At 36.2% G+C, this 18801-nt stretch overlaps 1 protein-coding gene across 4 annotated transcripts in view; it reads right to left on the bottom strand.

The window, feature by feature from the left end:
- Positions 1-17383, bottom strand: part of MLIP (muscular LMNA interacting protein) — a 218662-nt gene extending 201279 nt beyond the window's left edge. For 2 of the 4 annotated variants that reach the window (XM_090282602.1, XM_090282604.1), the window contains exon 1: positions 17223-17382. In XM_090282602.1, the coding sequence (XP_090138728.1) occupies positions 17223-17285 (63 nt within the window). In that variant the 5' untranslated portion in view covers positions 17286-17382. Of the gene's footprint in view, positions 1-17222 lie in introns of all 4 variants that reach the window. The other 2 variants (XM_090282605.1, XM_090282603.1) reach the window with 2 other exon arrangements.
- Between the last annotated feature and the right edge of the window lie 1418 nt (positions 17384-18801).

Here is an 18801-nt window from a genome sequence, read left to right as displayed (position 1 = left end):
ATCACATCTTTTCACCCTGGTCTTTTTACAAACACTCCTGCCACATGTTTGTTCCAGAGCTGACTTTTGGTAGAAAACTAAAGAAAAGGGAAGGTAAGGAATGAACAACCATTTTCTGAACACCATTATGCATTGATCTATGGGCTGTTATCATTTAATCTCATGGTAAATCATAAAAGTACAGGTGTGGGCAAAAGTAGGTTTACAGTTGTTCATATGGAAATACAGTAATAAATAATACAAGAATAAGTTGTATTTCACAGACTCATAACTGTAAACCTACTTTTGCCTACCATGTATTATTGGTAGAAATTATTAACAATACTTTAAAAAAGCAAACTGAGGTTCATTTAAAATTGCCAAAGACATCTCCACTGCTGCAAGGCATCAGAGCCATGATCCCATCTCTGAATCCAGCAAGACATTTTGAGCACTCAGCACTGTCAACTGTGCTTCGACCATTACCCACAACCCTCCCTTCTGATATCCATCAATCTCTTTTTCAGAATGGTCTTTCCTCTATCAAAATGTTCCCCAGGCTCCTGATTTTTCCTTTCTCAAAAAGTCTAATAAATGTCTTCAAAGCCGCCCAAGGACTAACAGACTACACCTTCCCTTTTAATAGACATTTCCACTTGATAGAAACATTGCCTTTATCCAAAATCATGGTGGGGAACAATAGAAATATAATTGTTTGGAGGCATCTTAAAACCTCTTTCACCACTTTTTAAATTTTTAAATATCTCTCTCTCTCTCTCTCTCACACACACACACACACACACACGCACATAAAAGCATTAACTCAGGTTGAGTGGCTTAGAAATGTCCCTTGAGAAGAAATCCCCTATATGAGCCCACTTAATTATTTTGGGTTACACAGGTAACCTAGGAAAGCCATGGAATAGTGGCAAGATTTCAGACACCAAGCATGTGGAATTGAGGCTGGTGGAGCTACAGCTATATGACATGCCCCACAGCTCTTAAGATAATAGAAACATTATGAATATTATCACCAATTCTTTGCAGAGCACACACTGAATTCTCAATCAAATGGGAATAAAAGCAGAACATGCCATGGGAAAAAATAAAGAAATCTATTAGAGAACCCCTTCTGAGTGCCCAAACTCTTTGATTACTTATAACCTATGTCAACCAAGGATGAGATCAATAAATATCACAAATACTTACTATGCTCTTGTGACTCTCCCAGGGTAATATTAAAGGAATATTTTTCCAACTTTACTGATGTATAATTGACAAATATAATTGTAACTATTTAAAGCCTACATATCATGTCTATACTTGATATATATATACACATTGTGAAAGGATTTCCCCCACTGCATTAACTATCCATTATCTTATATACTTACTTCCTTGCGTGTGTGCAAGACAACATTTAGGTTCTACTGTTTTAGTAAATTTCAAGTATACAATGTTATCAACTGTAGTCACTATGTTACATCAAATTCTCAGATCTTATTCAACTTATAACAAAGTTTGTACCCTTTTACCAACCTCTCCCTGTTTGTCCCACCCCCAGCCCCTGGAAACCACTTTTCTTCTCCTTGAAGAACAATTTTTTTTAAGTCCTGCCATTGTCCACAAGTTCCCAAGAAGGTGTGCGTGTTTCTCCCCCAATCCTAACACCTCAATAACAAAGTATTAGTTTCTACTTTATAGAACATATTTGAGACCTCACTTTTTCCCTCCTCCCATGGATGGCCTGGAACTTCTTGGGGTTGCTATGTAAAAGAAAAACTAATTTTTACAGAGTTAAGGCAATATACTTAGGTCTGCTTATAATGGCTATTTAGAGTTTTCTACAAATATAAGTGAATCAGCCTAACAATTTATCCGATTCATACTTTGGTGACTGGCTGGAACCATAGGGAAATAAATTGTCAAGAATTTTACATGTGTTATTTCTCACTATAATCCTTTGATATGGGCACCATTATTATCTTCACTTCACAGCCAAGGATTCTGATATTTAGAGAAGTTAATAAACTTGCCAAGATTACATAGCTGGTGAATGGTGGGAGCCGGAATGTGCACAGCATGACTGTCAACACTGTTTCTCACCACGATATAATTCCTTTGTCCCTAACAACACTGGGCCAAACCAGCTCAAATATTTTGAGAATAAAACTGGCATTTTAAAAATTAACAAACTTCTCCTTTTTAAATTTTTTTTCATCTTTGCTCAATATTTATTCTATATTTTCTATTCCTATGAACTTAAATTTTGGGGTCTCCATAATATAGCTCTTTTACTATACTCAGATCCATGTGTTTAAAGGTACAACTTTAATAATTAAGTATACTTAAACAAGAGTTATTTTTCATGGTAAAGACTCCAGAAATGTTTTGGAGTTGCATCTTCCTGCAGTTAAAGCATGAAATCTAGGCATGATGTCTCCCAAGTGAGAACTTAGAAGAATCTAAGCTCCACTCTCCCCTCCTCCAAAGGGTATAGAATTACATAAAGTACAACTGGGAGGAACCTCAGATTATCTGGTTCAATATTTTTTTTTTTTTATCAGTGAGAAAATGGATACCCAGGGGGCATACATGAATTGTCCCAGACATGCTTAAACTAATGGCCGAGTTTTACTCATTCAGAGAATGACAACAATAAAAGGTCAAGGATAAGAGCAACATTTAATATTCCCTGGTAACTTTATAATAGTACTTACGCCGTTTCTAAAAAAAAAATACCATTTTTACCTTTGAACAAAAATTTCCATACCTTTGAATAAAGTAATATAATATTCTATCCACTGGGAACTTGATTCAATGACATCGACTTACCAATGAACCTTCTCTTTTTCTTACTGGCCTCTTCTCATTCCACAAGTGAAATTAACCAACATTTAGGAAAACTGGACTGTTCTTCCTCTCTCTTCATAGTCAAGGGCACTGGCTGTGCCAAAAACTCTGAGTTCTGAAGTACTGACTTGTAAGATCATCCCTCTATCATAAAATACAGCACAATACACTAAAAGGAAAACTAAGTTCAAGTTCTTAATAACAATGTCAGTGAGTACATTCAAGTTGTCCTTTTAGTATCTATCACTCTTTTTTGCTAAGAAACAGAAGCAAATTATATTTATCTGTTAGGAAATCCTTTCAACTATTAGAAAGTGCAGAAGCCATCCCCAATCCCTGGAATTATTGATTCCCTGGTCTCCATTCAAGAGTAAGTTAAACAGTAGGTTTCCATTGTGCCCTGGATTTGTCAGGGACAACCCTGGTTAGTATCTGTTGTCCTAAAGTAATTATTAATAAGGCCTCCTTTCACTCTAAAGGCCTCCTGTTTGAATAATAAGTTACATGTTCACCTGTTAAATAAGAATAAAAAATCCGCCTATCATATTAAAAACTCTGACACTTGCAAATAAATACCAATAGCACCATAAAGTGTAGGTGATGGTTGCCAGGGAAACTTATTATAAGATTAGAAGGTTGGAACTTCCAAGTCTAATCTTTCAAGAACAAAGACTATTTAATAAAGTCCCCTTGAGGTAAACATCAGCTTTGATTATTTGATTGTTGCACACTGGAATAAGCACAAAGTACATGTTTGCTCTGAGGAAAACAGAAAATCACCACAAAAGAGGAGCTAAGGTGCTGAGTCTGTCCTGAGAGCGGTATAAGGTTGGTGAGGAGTGCGGGTTCTGGACTTAGATTGTCCTCGTGTTGAACTCTTCTCCTTACTTTCTGTAAGTCCTGGCAATTGATATAAGACTTATTTCAGCTGTAAAATGGGAATAATATCACCTACCTAGAGCTCTGGTGAAGGCTGCAAGGGCAGTACTTCAGCTCCTTCTTGAAATGTGGAACATGTTCTAACTATCACCAATATTTCCATCACTTAGGCAAAATTATTCAGTTTTTCTTAAACTATCAATCAATAGATATTTAGTTTTACATTAAAAATTTAATTAAAATACTTTCTAAGATTAATGTCTTTAACTATTTGGGCTACTGAATTAAAATAGCAATAGCTGTCCCTTCATTAATGATAACACATCAACAAAAAAGACATTCTCCTAAACATGTCAGCATGCTCAGTGCCTTTAGAATAACAAAAGGCTCGCTCCTTCCTACAATTACTGGTAAGTATCAGTCTAAAATTGTACCAACAAATTTAAATACAGTAGCCCACCCTTATTTTAGGGTGATGGGTTCCAAGACCAACAGTGGAGAGCTGAAGCTGCAGAAAGTAACAAACCCTATGTACACTATGCTTTTTCTTATACGCACATACATACCTGTGGTAAACTTTAATTTGTATTAGACATAATAAGAGATTAGCAACAATAAGAATAAAATAGAATAATTATAACAGTATATTGCAATAAAAGTTGTGTGGATCTGGTCTTCCTCAAAACACCTTATTGTACTGTGCCACCTTTTTTACTTAAAGGAAGCACTTTACAGCTTCTCTTTGGCATATCCGAGTCACTAGCAATACTACACTTGCACTTTGGGATCATTTTTAAGTAGGAATAAGGGCGACTTGAACACAAGCACAGCACTGCTACCACAGTCTGTCTGATAACGAGAAGGCTGCTAAGTGACAGCCGGCACAGAGCGTCTGCAGTGTGGAGACACTGGACAAAGGGATAATTCACCTCTCATGGGGGAGAGCATAAAACATCATCACACTATTCAGAACTATAAGCAATTTAAGTTATGAATTGTTTATTTCTTTAATTTTCCATTTAATATTTTGAACCACGGTTGACTATGGGTAACTGAAACAATGGAAAGCAAAAGCACAGATTAGGGGCGACTACTGGACATGGGGGAACCAAAAAACAATCGCCTTTATATCTCAAATATAAAAGCAAACCAAAACCAAATGCACAAACATTCCAGATAGCTCAAGTCTTCTGTTCAACCTCATCCCTACTCTACAGTTGTTATTGCAAAGAATGATAGAAAAGAATCTACCTCTCAGCATTGAAATTTAGTAGGATAAGAAAAAGAATCTAAGCAAAATATAAACTAAAAAATAAACATAAAGATCCTCAAACATAGTACATTTTACTGATTTCTTTAATATCTCATTAATGTAACTGCCAATGGCAGTTTCAGATACCTGAAAATATCCAATACTAAATGCCATTTTTGTAGTGCTTAACCTTCACAAGTAAATTGTAAATATATTTTTGGAGCATCCACAAAGTAAAATTAATAATTAAAAAATGGTACTTCAAATAACATCTCTACGGCTGTACAGCTACCCACTGTGAGAAAGTTCCACAGCCTTAAAATTATTTCATTGTTTTGTGAATTAGTACTTTGGCTAATAGGCATGCAGTCTGCCATTTCTTCCTGTCACCTTCTGGCTTTCTGCCATCAATGCCAATCCGCAATTCTGCCGCTGAGTCCAAGGCTGCCTGCCGATGGCCACACCAAGAGGTCCAGGGCTCTGTGTTGAGAGTGCTGACACCTCTGTTGAAGCTGCTAGTACCAAGCATGTGGGCAATTAGTACTCTTCACATTGCTCAAAGACTTTATGGAAGACAACTCTTGCCATTTCCACTCACAAGCAAAACAGATGAGGTTGAGTTAGACGTCAATCAGAAGGGGAGGCAGCCTGCCATACTCGGGGTCTCTCATTTCCTCTGAACAAACGACATAAGTGTCTCATCTGTTCTTTTCCCTCAGGACCTGGGAATGAGTCTCTGCCTGAGAGGCTCCTCAATGTCATTTTAAAATAAACCTTTGAAAGTGTCAAACTATCAGCTCTCCAGGTGAGGCCAACCCTTAAGGTGAATTCAGTTTAGGATCAGTTAGGGATCCACATGAACGCAGGTTAAAGTCATGCCTATGCAGCTTAACCAGGGTTTATTGAGTACCACTTGCCCTGTATCAGACACAACGCAAGGTGCAAGGGAAATTAAGTTCCTGATCATGAAGAATTTGCAGTCTGCTTGTTGTCAAGGCTGTTTAGGCAAAAGGACAAAAGCACTCAAGGTGTCTATAAATCTGCTCTCAGATGAAGAATAAAAACACCAAATATTAGCTTACCTTGCATTCTTCTCTGACAAAATCTCATCAAGTCAGCAGGACCACAAAAATGTGAGGTTATTATGAAAAGAAAAGTCACTGTGAGCCAAAGGAATTCTACTCAGCCATAGAAAAGAAAATTTTACCCTTTGCAACAGATTGGATGGACCTGGGAACTTATCTTCCTTGCACTGGAACCCTGGGCTGGGAGGCCTGGTGTGGGACTGGGAACCCTCACTCCTGAGATATCCCTCCCAAATTTTTATCCACCACACATGGTGCGGGATCAGCCCAGTCTGTGGCTCCGTGGCTCCGCACCTTTGTGTCTCCTACCAGTCTGGATGGATGTGGTTTCTTTAATTCCACAGTTGTCACCCTGCCACTCAACTCAATTTCTAATGATTCTGAGTGATGGCTGTTCTGTAATGTAGTTGTAATTTTTTATGTGGTTTTGTGAGGAGGTGAGCTATGTTTACCTATGCTGCCATCTTGACTGGAAGTCTTACAATATTTTTTGTAACACTCTTACAGTAGTCCCTCGCTATATCGTGGCCTCACTATATCGCAGGATTTTTTTAAATATTATATTTAATTATTTATCGTTGAATTTTTCGCTATATAGCAGGATTTTGTGGTACTGTATACATATGTTGTTAAAGTTACGTAGGTTTAAGAGTGTTGAATAAATGTAAGGTTCCTACTTCACAGGGGGGTGGGGGGTGGGTCTGGAACATAATACCATGATAAGTGAGGGAATACTGTATTTTTAACTTTCTGTCAGTCTTCATAGAATAGATGTAAAATTAAAACTTAACAAAGTTTTGATGATGGCTCACTTCATGGTGGGAAAGTAAGCATTGCCTCTGGTCTAATGGTCAGTTTGAAATCACACATCATCTGTCTAAAGAGAACAAACACCAGTCACAAGTCTAGGGTTTCTCCAAACACAAGAAGTGACTGTACAGTACACCACTGTTATTCTCATTACTCTAATGAATACTGAGTGCATATTATGCATGGGCAGTTTTCAATCCATATAACAGCCCTGGGAGGCAAATCATATTCTATTCTACAGATGAGAAAACTATAGTTCATGTAGGTTGAGCACTAGAGCCTAGATTTGAACCCTTACCCCGGAGTCCTTGCATTTAATCATCAGAATCACTTTGGCACAAAGAAGAAGAGTAAAAACTATAACTTTCTTAATTTTTAATTTCAAAACTTTTAATGGTATAAATTTTTTTCAGTTGTACACTCAGAATTTTTTGTCATATCATTTAACATAGCCTATGCGATAGTTCCATGTAATGACATTTATCTCTCAGTAAAGAATAGTGATGTTGCACAACACTAACCGCCTATTGAAAACACAAAGCATTAAGGAAGAGCTTTAAAAATAAATTGAGGGGTTTCTGGTTCCAGACGGCTGATGGAGCACAGGAGTTCCCCACATATCCTTCTCTTGACCCCATTAATACAAAGAGTAAAGAAGTTTTAAAAAAGAATATAGCCACAACAATAAGAGATCTGCCAGGGGAGGAGCATCAGCAAGAAAAAGTGTATTATAAATTTCTGGAAGATGAAAATAAGATGGAGGTGTACTGCTAGACAAAGCAGAGCCACAGCCAGAAAACAACTGTAATAAATGCTTTTCCAAACCCAATCGGGCCGTCCAGAGCCAAGAAAGGCAAATTCCATAGAAGGCGTGAGTGGGGTAGGATTGCAGAGAAGAAAATTCATTGAAAAATCTCTAAGACCAATTCCCCTCCTCCTTCCACACCCCATGCAAAAGAGTAGAGGTAGCCAGGAAGCCAACAAGCTACAACCAAAGGATTCCCAAGATGGATGGATGGATGAATGAATGAATGAATGAATGAGCAGAAACAGAGAGAACAACAAAACATGCAGGAATTCCCAGACTGAAAGCTGAACTCAGCTAGAAAAACAAAATAGGAAAGAAAAAATTCCATTTCCCTTATTTCCTTCACACATTCTAAAAGAACTCTCTGTGATAAGCTTATTAATTCGTGCTGACATTTTCCTCCTTCAGTCTCTCGCTAGGACATGATATCCCAGAGAAATTATAACAGGTTCAGGAAAGCACTCCTGTGGGCTTTCTCATCTGCTCCTGGGATGAATGTCATCAAGTTAGTATTTAAAAGCACGAGGTGGTCTCTGAATTGCTACATTCTGACAAGGGAACAAGGCCCTTTTTGGAAACAAACTGGGGGTGACATCTTCTACAAAAGCTATACATGCAAAGAAAATGCCCATCAAGTGAGAAGAAAATTGATGAAAGGCCCTTGGAGAAATTTTTATGGTATAAATAAAAGAGAAAGACCAGCAATTAAACCACAGACATCCTCTCACCATTTAAAAAAATCACTTCCTTATATTTATGAAGCTCATGTAACAAAATAAAGCCCATGACTCTCTAAGCAATGACATCATTAATACAACAGTATATTTCTCATTCCCTGAGGGAAGCCATACTTGGGATGGAGCAACTAGATATGTAAGTAATTGTAATTCCCACAATGAGAACCTAGAAAATATTTCGCCACACGTACAGTGTGTTATAAATGTCACTGTGAAAGCTCAGCTCAGTTAAAGCCTGCAATCCATCTCCCTTCTGTTATTCACCATCACACAGAACTGTATCAAAAGATGCATTGAAACAGTGCATCTCAGACTTACATTATCAGCAGACACTGCCTTAATCAGCAGTGGTATTCAAAGGACTGGATGGCTTCGAGAAGTTCATTTGAACCATAAAATAGAAACCTGGATTCTTATCAGTTTTGCTTTACTTCCACCTCCCCTCCCTGGATTCTAATAAACGCAGCTCTTGTTTTTCTTAAAGGAATAAGAAAAACGAAAATGGTGGCTAGGATTTTGCCATTTCTACACAGTCCCCCTTTCCCCGGTCTTCAGTGATGCAAAGGGACTAAAATTAGAGTTGCAAAGAGACTGAGATATCTGTGTCAAGTGCATCGCAGGGAGCAGTGAGAACTACAGAAGGGAATGAATAAGAGCTAAAGAAACCGTTTTGGACATAACATCTAAAACACTGATCTTATGTTTTCTAAATTTTTGTTCCTGATGAAAACACAGCATCCACTTTATTTTATGTATTATTATGAGAAGATAGAATGCTTTGTTTGATAATATTTCAATATTAATTTGAGGTTTCCTTCATATATTCCATAATTTTCACCCATGATTCAAATCTCAACTCTGTTGTTCCTCAGGGAAAATATAGAAAATATATGCAATTCAACTCATGAGTACTAAACTAAACTTTCTATACTATAAGACAGGTTTAATAAAATAACAAGGACCTTTATTTTACATTTGGTCAGTGATGACATAAAAATATTAACTATTTGAAGGTTTCTAATATTTGTATAAATAGGCTTTATTTGGCATGGAAAGGATTTAATGAATACACAGCCAAGGAATAGTTTCTGCAGACATTAAATTCTAAAGAGCATAGCAATCTTTCGAAATCCAACCCAACCTCTCACTTTATAGATAAGGAAACCACAGGCACCGTGATTTGCGAAAGGCCACACAAACACAAATTTAACACCTATACTGGTCTCCTAAACTCAGACACAGCATGCTTTTTGCCACACTAGACAGCACATAGGAAGAGACAGAGGTCTCTTCTTCAGGAGGAGAAGTCCTTAGCATCATACACACACACACACACACACACACACACACACACACACAGTTTTCATAGATATGTACGAAGGCACTCAGAACACCTGCATGCACTCACCTACCCTAACGTACGATTTCTCAGTCTCATCATTCTGCAATTTATCACTCTACATTCTGCAGAACTCAACATTCTGCAATTATGCTCACTACGATTTCAGTTCCCACTGCTCAGTAATTTCCTGTTGGTCTCCAGAGTCCACCATTATCATGACATCTCATCTCCTTCCTCCTTTTTTAAACTTTCATGCTACAGATTCTTCAGGTATTTTTAAAAATGTATTTGTTACTGTCCCTAGGGAGAACAGGCCAGAAAGAGGTTAGGGTGGGGTTATTTCTTATACAAAGAGACTTAAGACCAATTATTTAGTTTTTCACTTTGACCTGACAAATGATCAGGATTCATAGTCACTTTTTGCAACTATACATCTTCAGCTGGAGTAAAACCAGAATTTTCTTCTTACTCATTTTTTTTTTTTTTTACTGTGTGGTGGCCTCTCACTCACGCCCACAACTGGGGACCTGATGTGCAACCTAGTAATGTGCCCTGACTGGGAATCGTATTTTCTTCTTACTCATAATGTTTGAGGAATGTCTCAGTTTTTTGGAATACAGTATCAATGAACTTTCTAATGCCAGGTGCAGACTGGTCAATCTTATATCCAATTCATTGACTTCTCAGAGAGTTCTTATATCCCTTAGAAACGGGAATAAATTAATCTTACTCAAATCATGTAAGCAAAACTCAGTTCAGAACTTCAGAATCCTAGTTCTGAATTTCCTCCACCTGTCTTCCAGTTGAACAATACTTATGGAGCCACTAACCATACCATTTTGTTTATGACTGCCCATCTGGTTTTTGTTTTTAAATAATTATTTTTACAGAGTATTTAAATGTCAACTTATTACTGAGCTCTGATCCTCCAATTGTAGAATGCACAGGAAACGCCACAAACCATGTTACAGACCAGCAGCATTCTTAAAGATGCCCAGATGCCTACCATTCTCCATGATGCTGTTACCCATAAAAGCAAACATGAGCCAGCAGCATAAGGGGCTTAAAGTTTGGGGACAAATGAACTCATATTCTCTACCATCAAAATGACCACTCAGACAAAATGGACATTCATTGCAACTTTATTAGGAAAACCCAGAACATAGCAAGTCATTGGTCCACTTTTACAAGTGACAAAGAAATGAAAGGAGGTTTCCAAAGTAAGTAATAAAATATCAAAGAAAAGAAAATGTCATTTTTTTGTTTTCATCTTTCCTTCATTTTGATCATTGCCAAAATTAGTTTAGTGCAAATCCAGGGCAATCAATTATGACATAAGTATACATAGGTCTAGTACCTTACCTCCAGAGATTTACGATCCTAAATTTACCACTTACTTTATTATATGCTTTTGTCTTCTCAGGAATTAAGTATAGATCAGAAACAGCATTTAAGCCATACTGAAAATAATCTCTAAATAGCATATCAGAAACATCAACAGTATAATTTCTTTTTCTTCAGGTATGTCAGTGCTTACTGAGTGCCTGTAACCAATTATTCTAGTTAGATACCATTAGAAAAATAAATAGGATGTAGATGTTGGTTCAAAAATCGGGAGCTTCCTGGGTGAAATCTGAAACTGGCGCCCTTACATGAAGTGCAAGGAGAGACAGAAGAGGCAGAACACTCCAGATTGGTAGCTGGCAGGTTTAATAAGTGAGGGAACTTACATATAAAACTTATCTTGGGTGGCAGCAAGATGAGATTTCTGCACCTGCACACCAGAATCTTCAAAGTTTATACAGAGGTTTTAAATGGGTTCATCCAGATGTTCTCAACAGTACCTCTCATGGCTGTGTCTTTGAAAACAGCTCCCACTGTGGAAACAGTGGGGAGAATGTACATTCCAAAGATAGAAGTTGGTGGGAAGCCTCTGACTGCCCAGGGTTCAACTTATGGGTGAACCAGTGGTCATGTCCTCTCAATGACCTCCTCCCACAGCGAATATCATGATAAAATAAAATATGTTACTGAAGCCCTGGCTGGTGTGGCTCAGTGGATTGAGCGCCAGCCTGCAAACCAAAGGGTTGCTGGTTCATTTCCCTGTCAGGGCACAAGCCTGGGTTGTGGGCCAGATCCCCAATTGGGGGCGTGCCAGAGGCAACAAGTCAATGTATCTCTCACACAGTGTTGCTTCTTTCCCTCTCTTTCTCCTTCCCTTCCCATCTCTCTAAAAGTAAATAAGTAAATTTTAAAAAAATATATCTTACTGCAATGCTTTACAATTGTTCCTTTTAAGACATTCTGATGAATTATAGACTTGCTACTGCAAATCCATGGAGAAAAAACAAAGGTAGGTTGTTTTTATTTTGTCCACTTAGAATATTCCCAAGCTACTAAAACTTACCATTACTATTTCACAATCTACTTAAATATAATCAAAACATAAGAATCACCTTGATGGCCAAGACTTTATCATATGTGTTTCCACTGTAGCTCTTAGTACTTTGACTTGTTTAAAAAAGGCATTCAGGAATGTGTATTGATCTGAAAGACTCATTTTGTTTTTTCTGAGGACATTTCTACTTAGTAGACACTATGTTGAAACTCTGAAGATACTCTCCAACAAACTCAAACTTGTCATCAGATAATAACATCAGGAATCATAACCAAGGAACCAAAGTGCTAGTTCCATGTTTTTTGTTTCCAATAGTTCTCTTCTTAGTAAGCAATTAATTTTATTTGTATTAGTTAAACTGTGGATTAATAACTATTTTAACCTTATTTAAAGAGCTACCCTTTACTGAATTATCACAGAATTTTAAAATGCATAATTTTCTGTATTTTTACATTTTGCCTACAGTATTTTCTTCAATTTCTTTCTCTTTCATAGTAGCATTGAAAATGAAATGGCATGCTCTCAAGACTTTTTTGTGAGATCATAAGTAAATTTACATATCATTGAATAAGTCCTCCACCATTAAATTCAAAATAAATTTTTAAAATTTTAATGTAAAAATTCTATTATTGAAAATGTTTTTAGCTTCTAATATGAAATAAATCCTGTTAAAAAAGAAACTGTCAGATGACATAAATTCTTTCTCAAGCTCAGATAGTTATTTCACTCATGTAATAAAGTAATATTTATGACATTTAGAAATTGTCTACTGTGTTGATTTGTGTATACCAAACTTCAATGTAAAATGAATTGGATGACATCCCCTTGTCATCATTATTTTTGTGATATTTATTGAACACTTATAATTGTCCCTTGAGACATATTATACAAATGTGATAGAAATTATTAGATTTATGCATAAGATCTCTCTGTTCTTATCATCTCTTAGAGAAACCATTATTACAGAATGCTCTGAGGTATATGATCATTTTTACTATATTATATATGAATTTCTAATTTTCATTAATAATTTTAGTTAAAGATAAATGTAAGTTAAATGCTTTGTTGATGCATTTAATCTAAAAGAAAATGGGTTTGGAGAGTAGCCATAATTTCTTGACTTAACTTTACTTAGTTATTAAAACATACTGAATAGAAAGGTATTTTTTAAGTTATTCAAAAAATAACTTCAGGTTATAGATATGATTCCTAGCTTGAATTTATTGTTGTGTGTATCATTTTTCCGAAACTGCAACTCACAAAATATCAGACAATTAATATGTTGACACATCATTTTACAGTGTGTCATTGCATACACACATTTTAGTGCACTATATTGGTAAAGATTGCCCTGGCTGGTTTAGCTCAGTGGATTGAGCGTCGGCCTGCGAGCTAAGTGTCGCTGGTTCGATCTTCCAGTCAGGGTACATCAGAGAAGGAAAACTCTGACTCCAAAAAACCTCCGCTGCCTTGCGGCATACCTCTTCAGGGGAAAGGCTAACGGAGTAAACCCCGACAGAAAATCCGGAGCCGGAGTCCCTAAGGCGGTTTGACGTTGTAGTCAACACCGGCAACTCCTGCGGCGCACCTGAACCCAAGCTGTATCGACTCCGTCTTTCCCTTGGACCCTTCAGCTGCGAAGAGAGGGGGGGTCTGCTGCATGGGCAACAGCAGACCCTCCATATTACCCTGCCCAGGCTCTGTAGCTTCAGCGTCATCGCAAGATGTCGATTCAACACGGGAGGAGACAGATACCATGTCACTCCCGAGTCGGACTGCACAGCCATTCTTGGCGGTGCAGATAGACTCTGAAGAAGCTACACCATCGTCTCTCGAGACGGACGGCTGCCGACGACGACGATATTGGTAAAGAGTTTAACAAACACTTGATTAACCTTCATAGCGTCTCATAGCTTTCTGTGTGTTAAAATACAATATAAGTCTCCAATGGGAAATATACTGTATAGTGGATTTCCTACACAGAGTTTTATGAATGTTCTTGAGAATAGACCAGAACATCTTTTCGTGGAGCAGTTTGGAAAATCAGAGTTCCAAGGAACATATTTGGGGAGAAATATGATACAAGAGTTATTCAAGCCTGGCCAGGAAAAACAAAAGATCCATTCAGCACCAACACCAATTAATGTGGAATCAACAAAACTGAACTGTATTATTACAAAACAGCCCTCTCTCCTCCTCTGCCCTTCATAAAAATTACTTTTAGTTTAATCTGATTTTTCAGAATCAGGCTTGACTAAAATATTCAACACAGCCTAATATGCTGGCTTTTCAAGGGGTAGAAATGTCCTTCTAAGTCCATGCTAATTGAGTTTTCTCTTTCATGTTTGAAAAATTGAGATGATATCCACCAATTTATGAGGAATTTAGACTATCATCGGTAAATTCGGGACATTTGTGAAGGATTTGAGAATCATGCTTTCCCCCCGACCCCTGATCATCTATTAATGAATAGATGTAAAAGTAGCACCTTCAATTGTCAAGCACCCAAGAATCTACTTTTAATCACCAAAGAGCAACAAATTAAGGGCAAAAACATCAATAGCTAAAGGTAGCAATTCACTCACCCATGTAAGGTACGATTCATATTGGATATGTGGTAAAGAAACTTATTTTGTTTTTGTTTGTATCTTTGGGTAGACTGAACTGATGAATTTTTTAAATCTGCCAACTATTGGTTTTCTTACTTGCTATAAATCTTACTTTAAAATTGTTTTTCAAATAAAGCCAACCATGCATATTGCTTAATTGTATGATATATAATACTATAACACTGTTCATGATAAAGACCTTTTTAAGTACACCTTTAATTTTAAACCAGATGCATGTTATAATTCAATAATATTATAATATATGCATATTTAAATATTTTAATGGAAAATATTTTACCCTTTAAAATATTTATAAACTTTACTATTTATAATGAATAAATTTAATAACTTTCAGAACCTACTGACCTCCACAAAAACACATTTTAAACTACATTCAAAACCTAGCCAGTCATACTATGTTATACTGGTATTAGCAAGAAATACAATTCTCCGTGTTTTAGAATGCCTATTCATATAGAGAGCCAAAGTGTTTAACTAAATAATTTCTTTGAAAACTTTCTAAGATATGTATTTTCCAGCTCTCTTAAATAGAGATACTGAACAGTGTCATCAGAATTCTTATACATGAAAGGTGTTTGAATTACAAATCTAGTTCTATTTGCCTGCATAGACAATTGCCCAAAATACTGAACTTTAATGTGCTCCCTCCCTCCCTAAGAACAGTCTCTTCTCAGTGCAGATTGGATATTCTCATGCCTTCTGATCTGTCCCATATTTTGCTCCAATCTTCTGGAAGTTAATCAGAGGCTAGCCCTAGGCCTCTCCCCCAAGAGCAAGCTTCATAAATTCTGTGCTACTTTCTCTGTTCTCACTTCCAGATTAATAGTTGTGTTCAGGGTAGTCAGGCATGCAGAAAGTTAGACCTTCCAGAAAGTGAAATGTTTATACATCAAATCACTTCAAATAATAAGTGATCATCTTCAGTTTTGTTCACTTGTCCCATATCTGCTATATTTATTTGCAAAACTTCCCATAAAAGAGTACCTGGGTGATCTGGGTCAAATTTCACACTAATACACAGCAACTCTTTATTAATGTATTTATCTACTCTCTCTCTCATTCCATAAAGGTACTATTACTATTATGCAAGTCTTTATGGTTAGCATATCTGAATTTTTCTTTTATCTTGCAAAGCATTTCAGGTTTCTCTTTCTATATTAATAAACTTTGGGCATGTACTTTCAAGGTAAGTCAGGCCACAAACAGTTTGCAAATTATAGCTTCACCCTAGGAATTTCACATACATTATAATTTTTAATTCTCACAACAGCCTTCAAATTAGGAACTACAGTTCCCTGTCTCACAAATACATTAACTGAGACTCAGAAAGCTTAAACAAAGCCCCATAGTCCTACATTTAGAAGTGTGAAGTGAGAATTTTCACCCAGTCCTTTCTGAGCTAAAACCCCAGTTAGTTCTGCAATAATGCATGACTCTTAAAAATAGTCAAAAAGCAAAACAGTCTGTGGCCATTACTTGCTCAGACAACCTTCTAGAAACAAGATCCGTAGTTGATATTCAAAAGTATGACCTGAATCCTTTAAGGAAAGGTTATATTTTATCCAATATATTTCTTCAAAACTGAAACTGTAATACACTTTAGGAGATTAAACTCATTATGATTCTTTTTGCATAATCCAAGTATTAATATTATGAATAGTGCATGAATCTCAACTTCAGACATTGAGAACAATGCATTCTCATGTGTTTAAGAAATCATGGTTTTATAATCAATATGGTCTTACTTTTGCTACTTGCACTACTATTAAAATTGGCCATGTTCTTTTCTAACATAAACTCTATAGCCACAGTAAATTTACAAACATAATTAGCCTTCTATAACCATCAGGTGAACCATGATTCTACTCAAGGAGTTAGTATATTTCTGTTTGAGCAAATATAGGTGAGCACTATAGTTCATTGACATTTCATATTTTAGCATCAAGGTAAAGTTACTTTTACAAATTTTATAGCAAAAAACAAAATTAAACTCTCTATAAACTATATCCTTACATTAGAAGTTCATTAACTTATCTCATAAAACATTAAAATATTTTATAATACTTATATATTTTCCTTGACATATATTCCTAGTATCTCCAAGAGAAATTAGACTTTGAACACTTGCTAAGCTTTATAGCAATAAATAAGTTTTCAGTATTGAGACAATCACAATAGGGCTCAAAATAAATTGGGTCTGGTTTTTAAAATGAAGGTAAGACACATCATTTAACCAAATCGAATTGTCCACATTCTACTAGTGACAATTTTTAAATAACTATTGCATTGTTTTTAGTAAAGCCCATGGAATTCATAACTTCAAGGTTGTTGACCAGAGAAACATGAAAGTATAGACTGGCTAATACAACTTTTCTAATCTGTGACAGCTGTTTTTTCACTCTGACAATTATGTTATAAGTCTGTATATGCTAAATCTCACAAATCTTACCGTCAGTTTCTCCTCTAAATTCTCATTTAATAAGCTTCCTTTTTCATGCTTTTCATATTCCATGTTGAAAGAGAAAGAGAGAGAAACAGAAAAAGAGAGATTCAGATTCTGTCTAGAAAATGATTTGACGTGCTTACATGTTAGATATTACAGGACATTCCAAGTTGTGAAAGCCCAGGACACTATCAGAAAACCCTGGCGATAATTTCTGGTTAGCTAGTGTTTCCATTTATAGATGTCCAAGCCCCATAAACAGAGCACTGAAGAGAAGTCAGGCAGCTGGCCTTAGATAATGATAAATGTCACTAGATATAAAAGCAAACTCTTCAATAGAAAAATATTCTAACAAGTTAGTTCCCCTGAACAAAATACAATGTGTGTGACAAACAGTAACAGTCAAAGAATTCATTAATAGCCTTTAGAGAAGGAAAAAAAAAGCACTCTAGAATAAAGACCTATATATATATCAGTTTCAAAAGGACAAATGTCAGTCATATAGCAAATATGAATCAGCCATTCTTGTTCTTCCAAATTCTAATTTTTGTCCTGATAGTCCAGGCATTTATGCATTATTGTTGCTCAAAATTTTTTAAGTCAGTTAAAAGGAAAGAACAAAGGATAACTAATTAAAACTATTAAGACACAAAACATATTCAAGAAGTGTTGCCAATTTTGTTCCACAAAAATTTGGCAAAGGATATTTAGAAACATCATGAAATAGAACTCATGTTTCTTTTCACACACAAAAAAAACTGATTTTGTTCTGGCTTTTCTACTGGGAACAAAGTTATGACAGAATGGATGAAATTCATTTCTCCAATGGAAGAATGTTTTTAGAATGCCTTTGAAACTGTCACATGCCTTCAGGAAAATTAACTGTGTAGCTAGCTGGTAATGAACTCTCCCTTTCTTTCTTTTTTTTTTTTTTTTTTTTCACAGCAACTCAGATATTTGGAGGGCAATAAAAAATAAAAATGGCTTTCAGAGTCAGCTTAGATTGTTCCTTAAGTTGTCCTAATCCCTCAGCTTGTTTTAAATGTCTTTTTAGTACCTGTTTCTGACCTTAACTCAAAAGTCCTACCAGTTTTTACTTTATTTCTTAAGAAAACGTTTTAGGAAATGTGTCGTGAAACTCTGTCTTTAGTGTGACTACAGCAGGTTCTTTGCTGCCAGGCAGGTTGGTCTCGGCTTATTCTGCATGATGATGGAAGGGCTGAGGATTTCAGAAACATATAGTAGAAAATAAGCCTAACTATTCCTATTTGAGTATAATAAATCCAAAAACCTATATTAGACTCATGTGCAAAAGGGACTTCCCTCTTTAGCTCAACTCCAAATTTCAAAAAGGAAATCATATATGCTAGCTATTGCCCTAACAAGTTTGAAAATGGAAGTCTTCTAGGTTTACCAGAGTGCAAGACTGGCATGCATCAAAAGCAAGGTAATCATAGAAATTGTATGTGAATGGAAACTCCAAAATCACTGAAGAAAACAAAAGGCACACTATGGCTGCAAACAGAGACTCGGTTATGGCTAGCGTCACACCCGAAGGTGGAATTCAGGATCCAGTAAGAAGCAG

Source organism: Furipterus horrens, unplaced genomic scaffold (genome assembly GCF_987537825.1).
Source record: "Furipterus horrens unplaced genomic scaffold, mFurHor1.1.pri manual_scaffold_6, whole genome shotgun sequence".
In the NCBI taxonomy this organism is placed as follows: domain Eukaryota; kingdom Metazoa; phylum Chordata; class Mammalia; order Chiroptera; family Furipteridae; genus Furipterus; species Furipterus horrens.
Note: the sequence above shows the minus strand (reverse complement) of the source record. Positions and strands in the feature narration are given on the sequence as shown.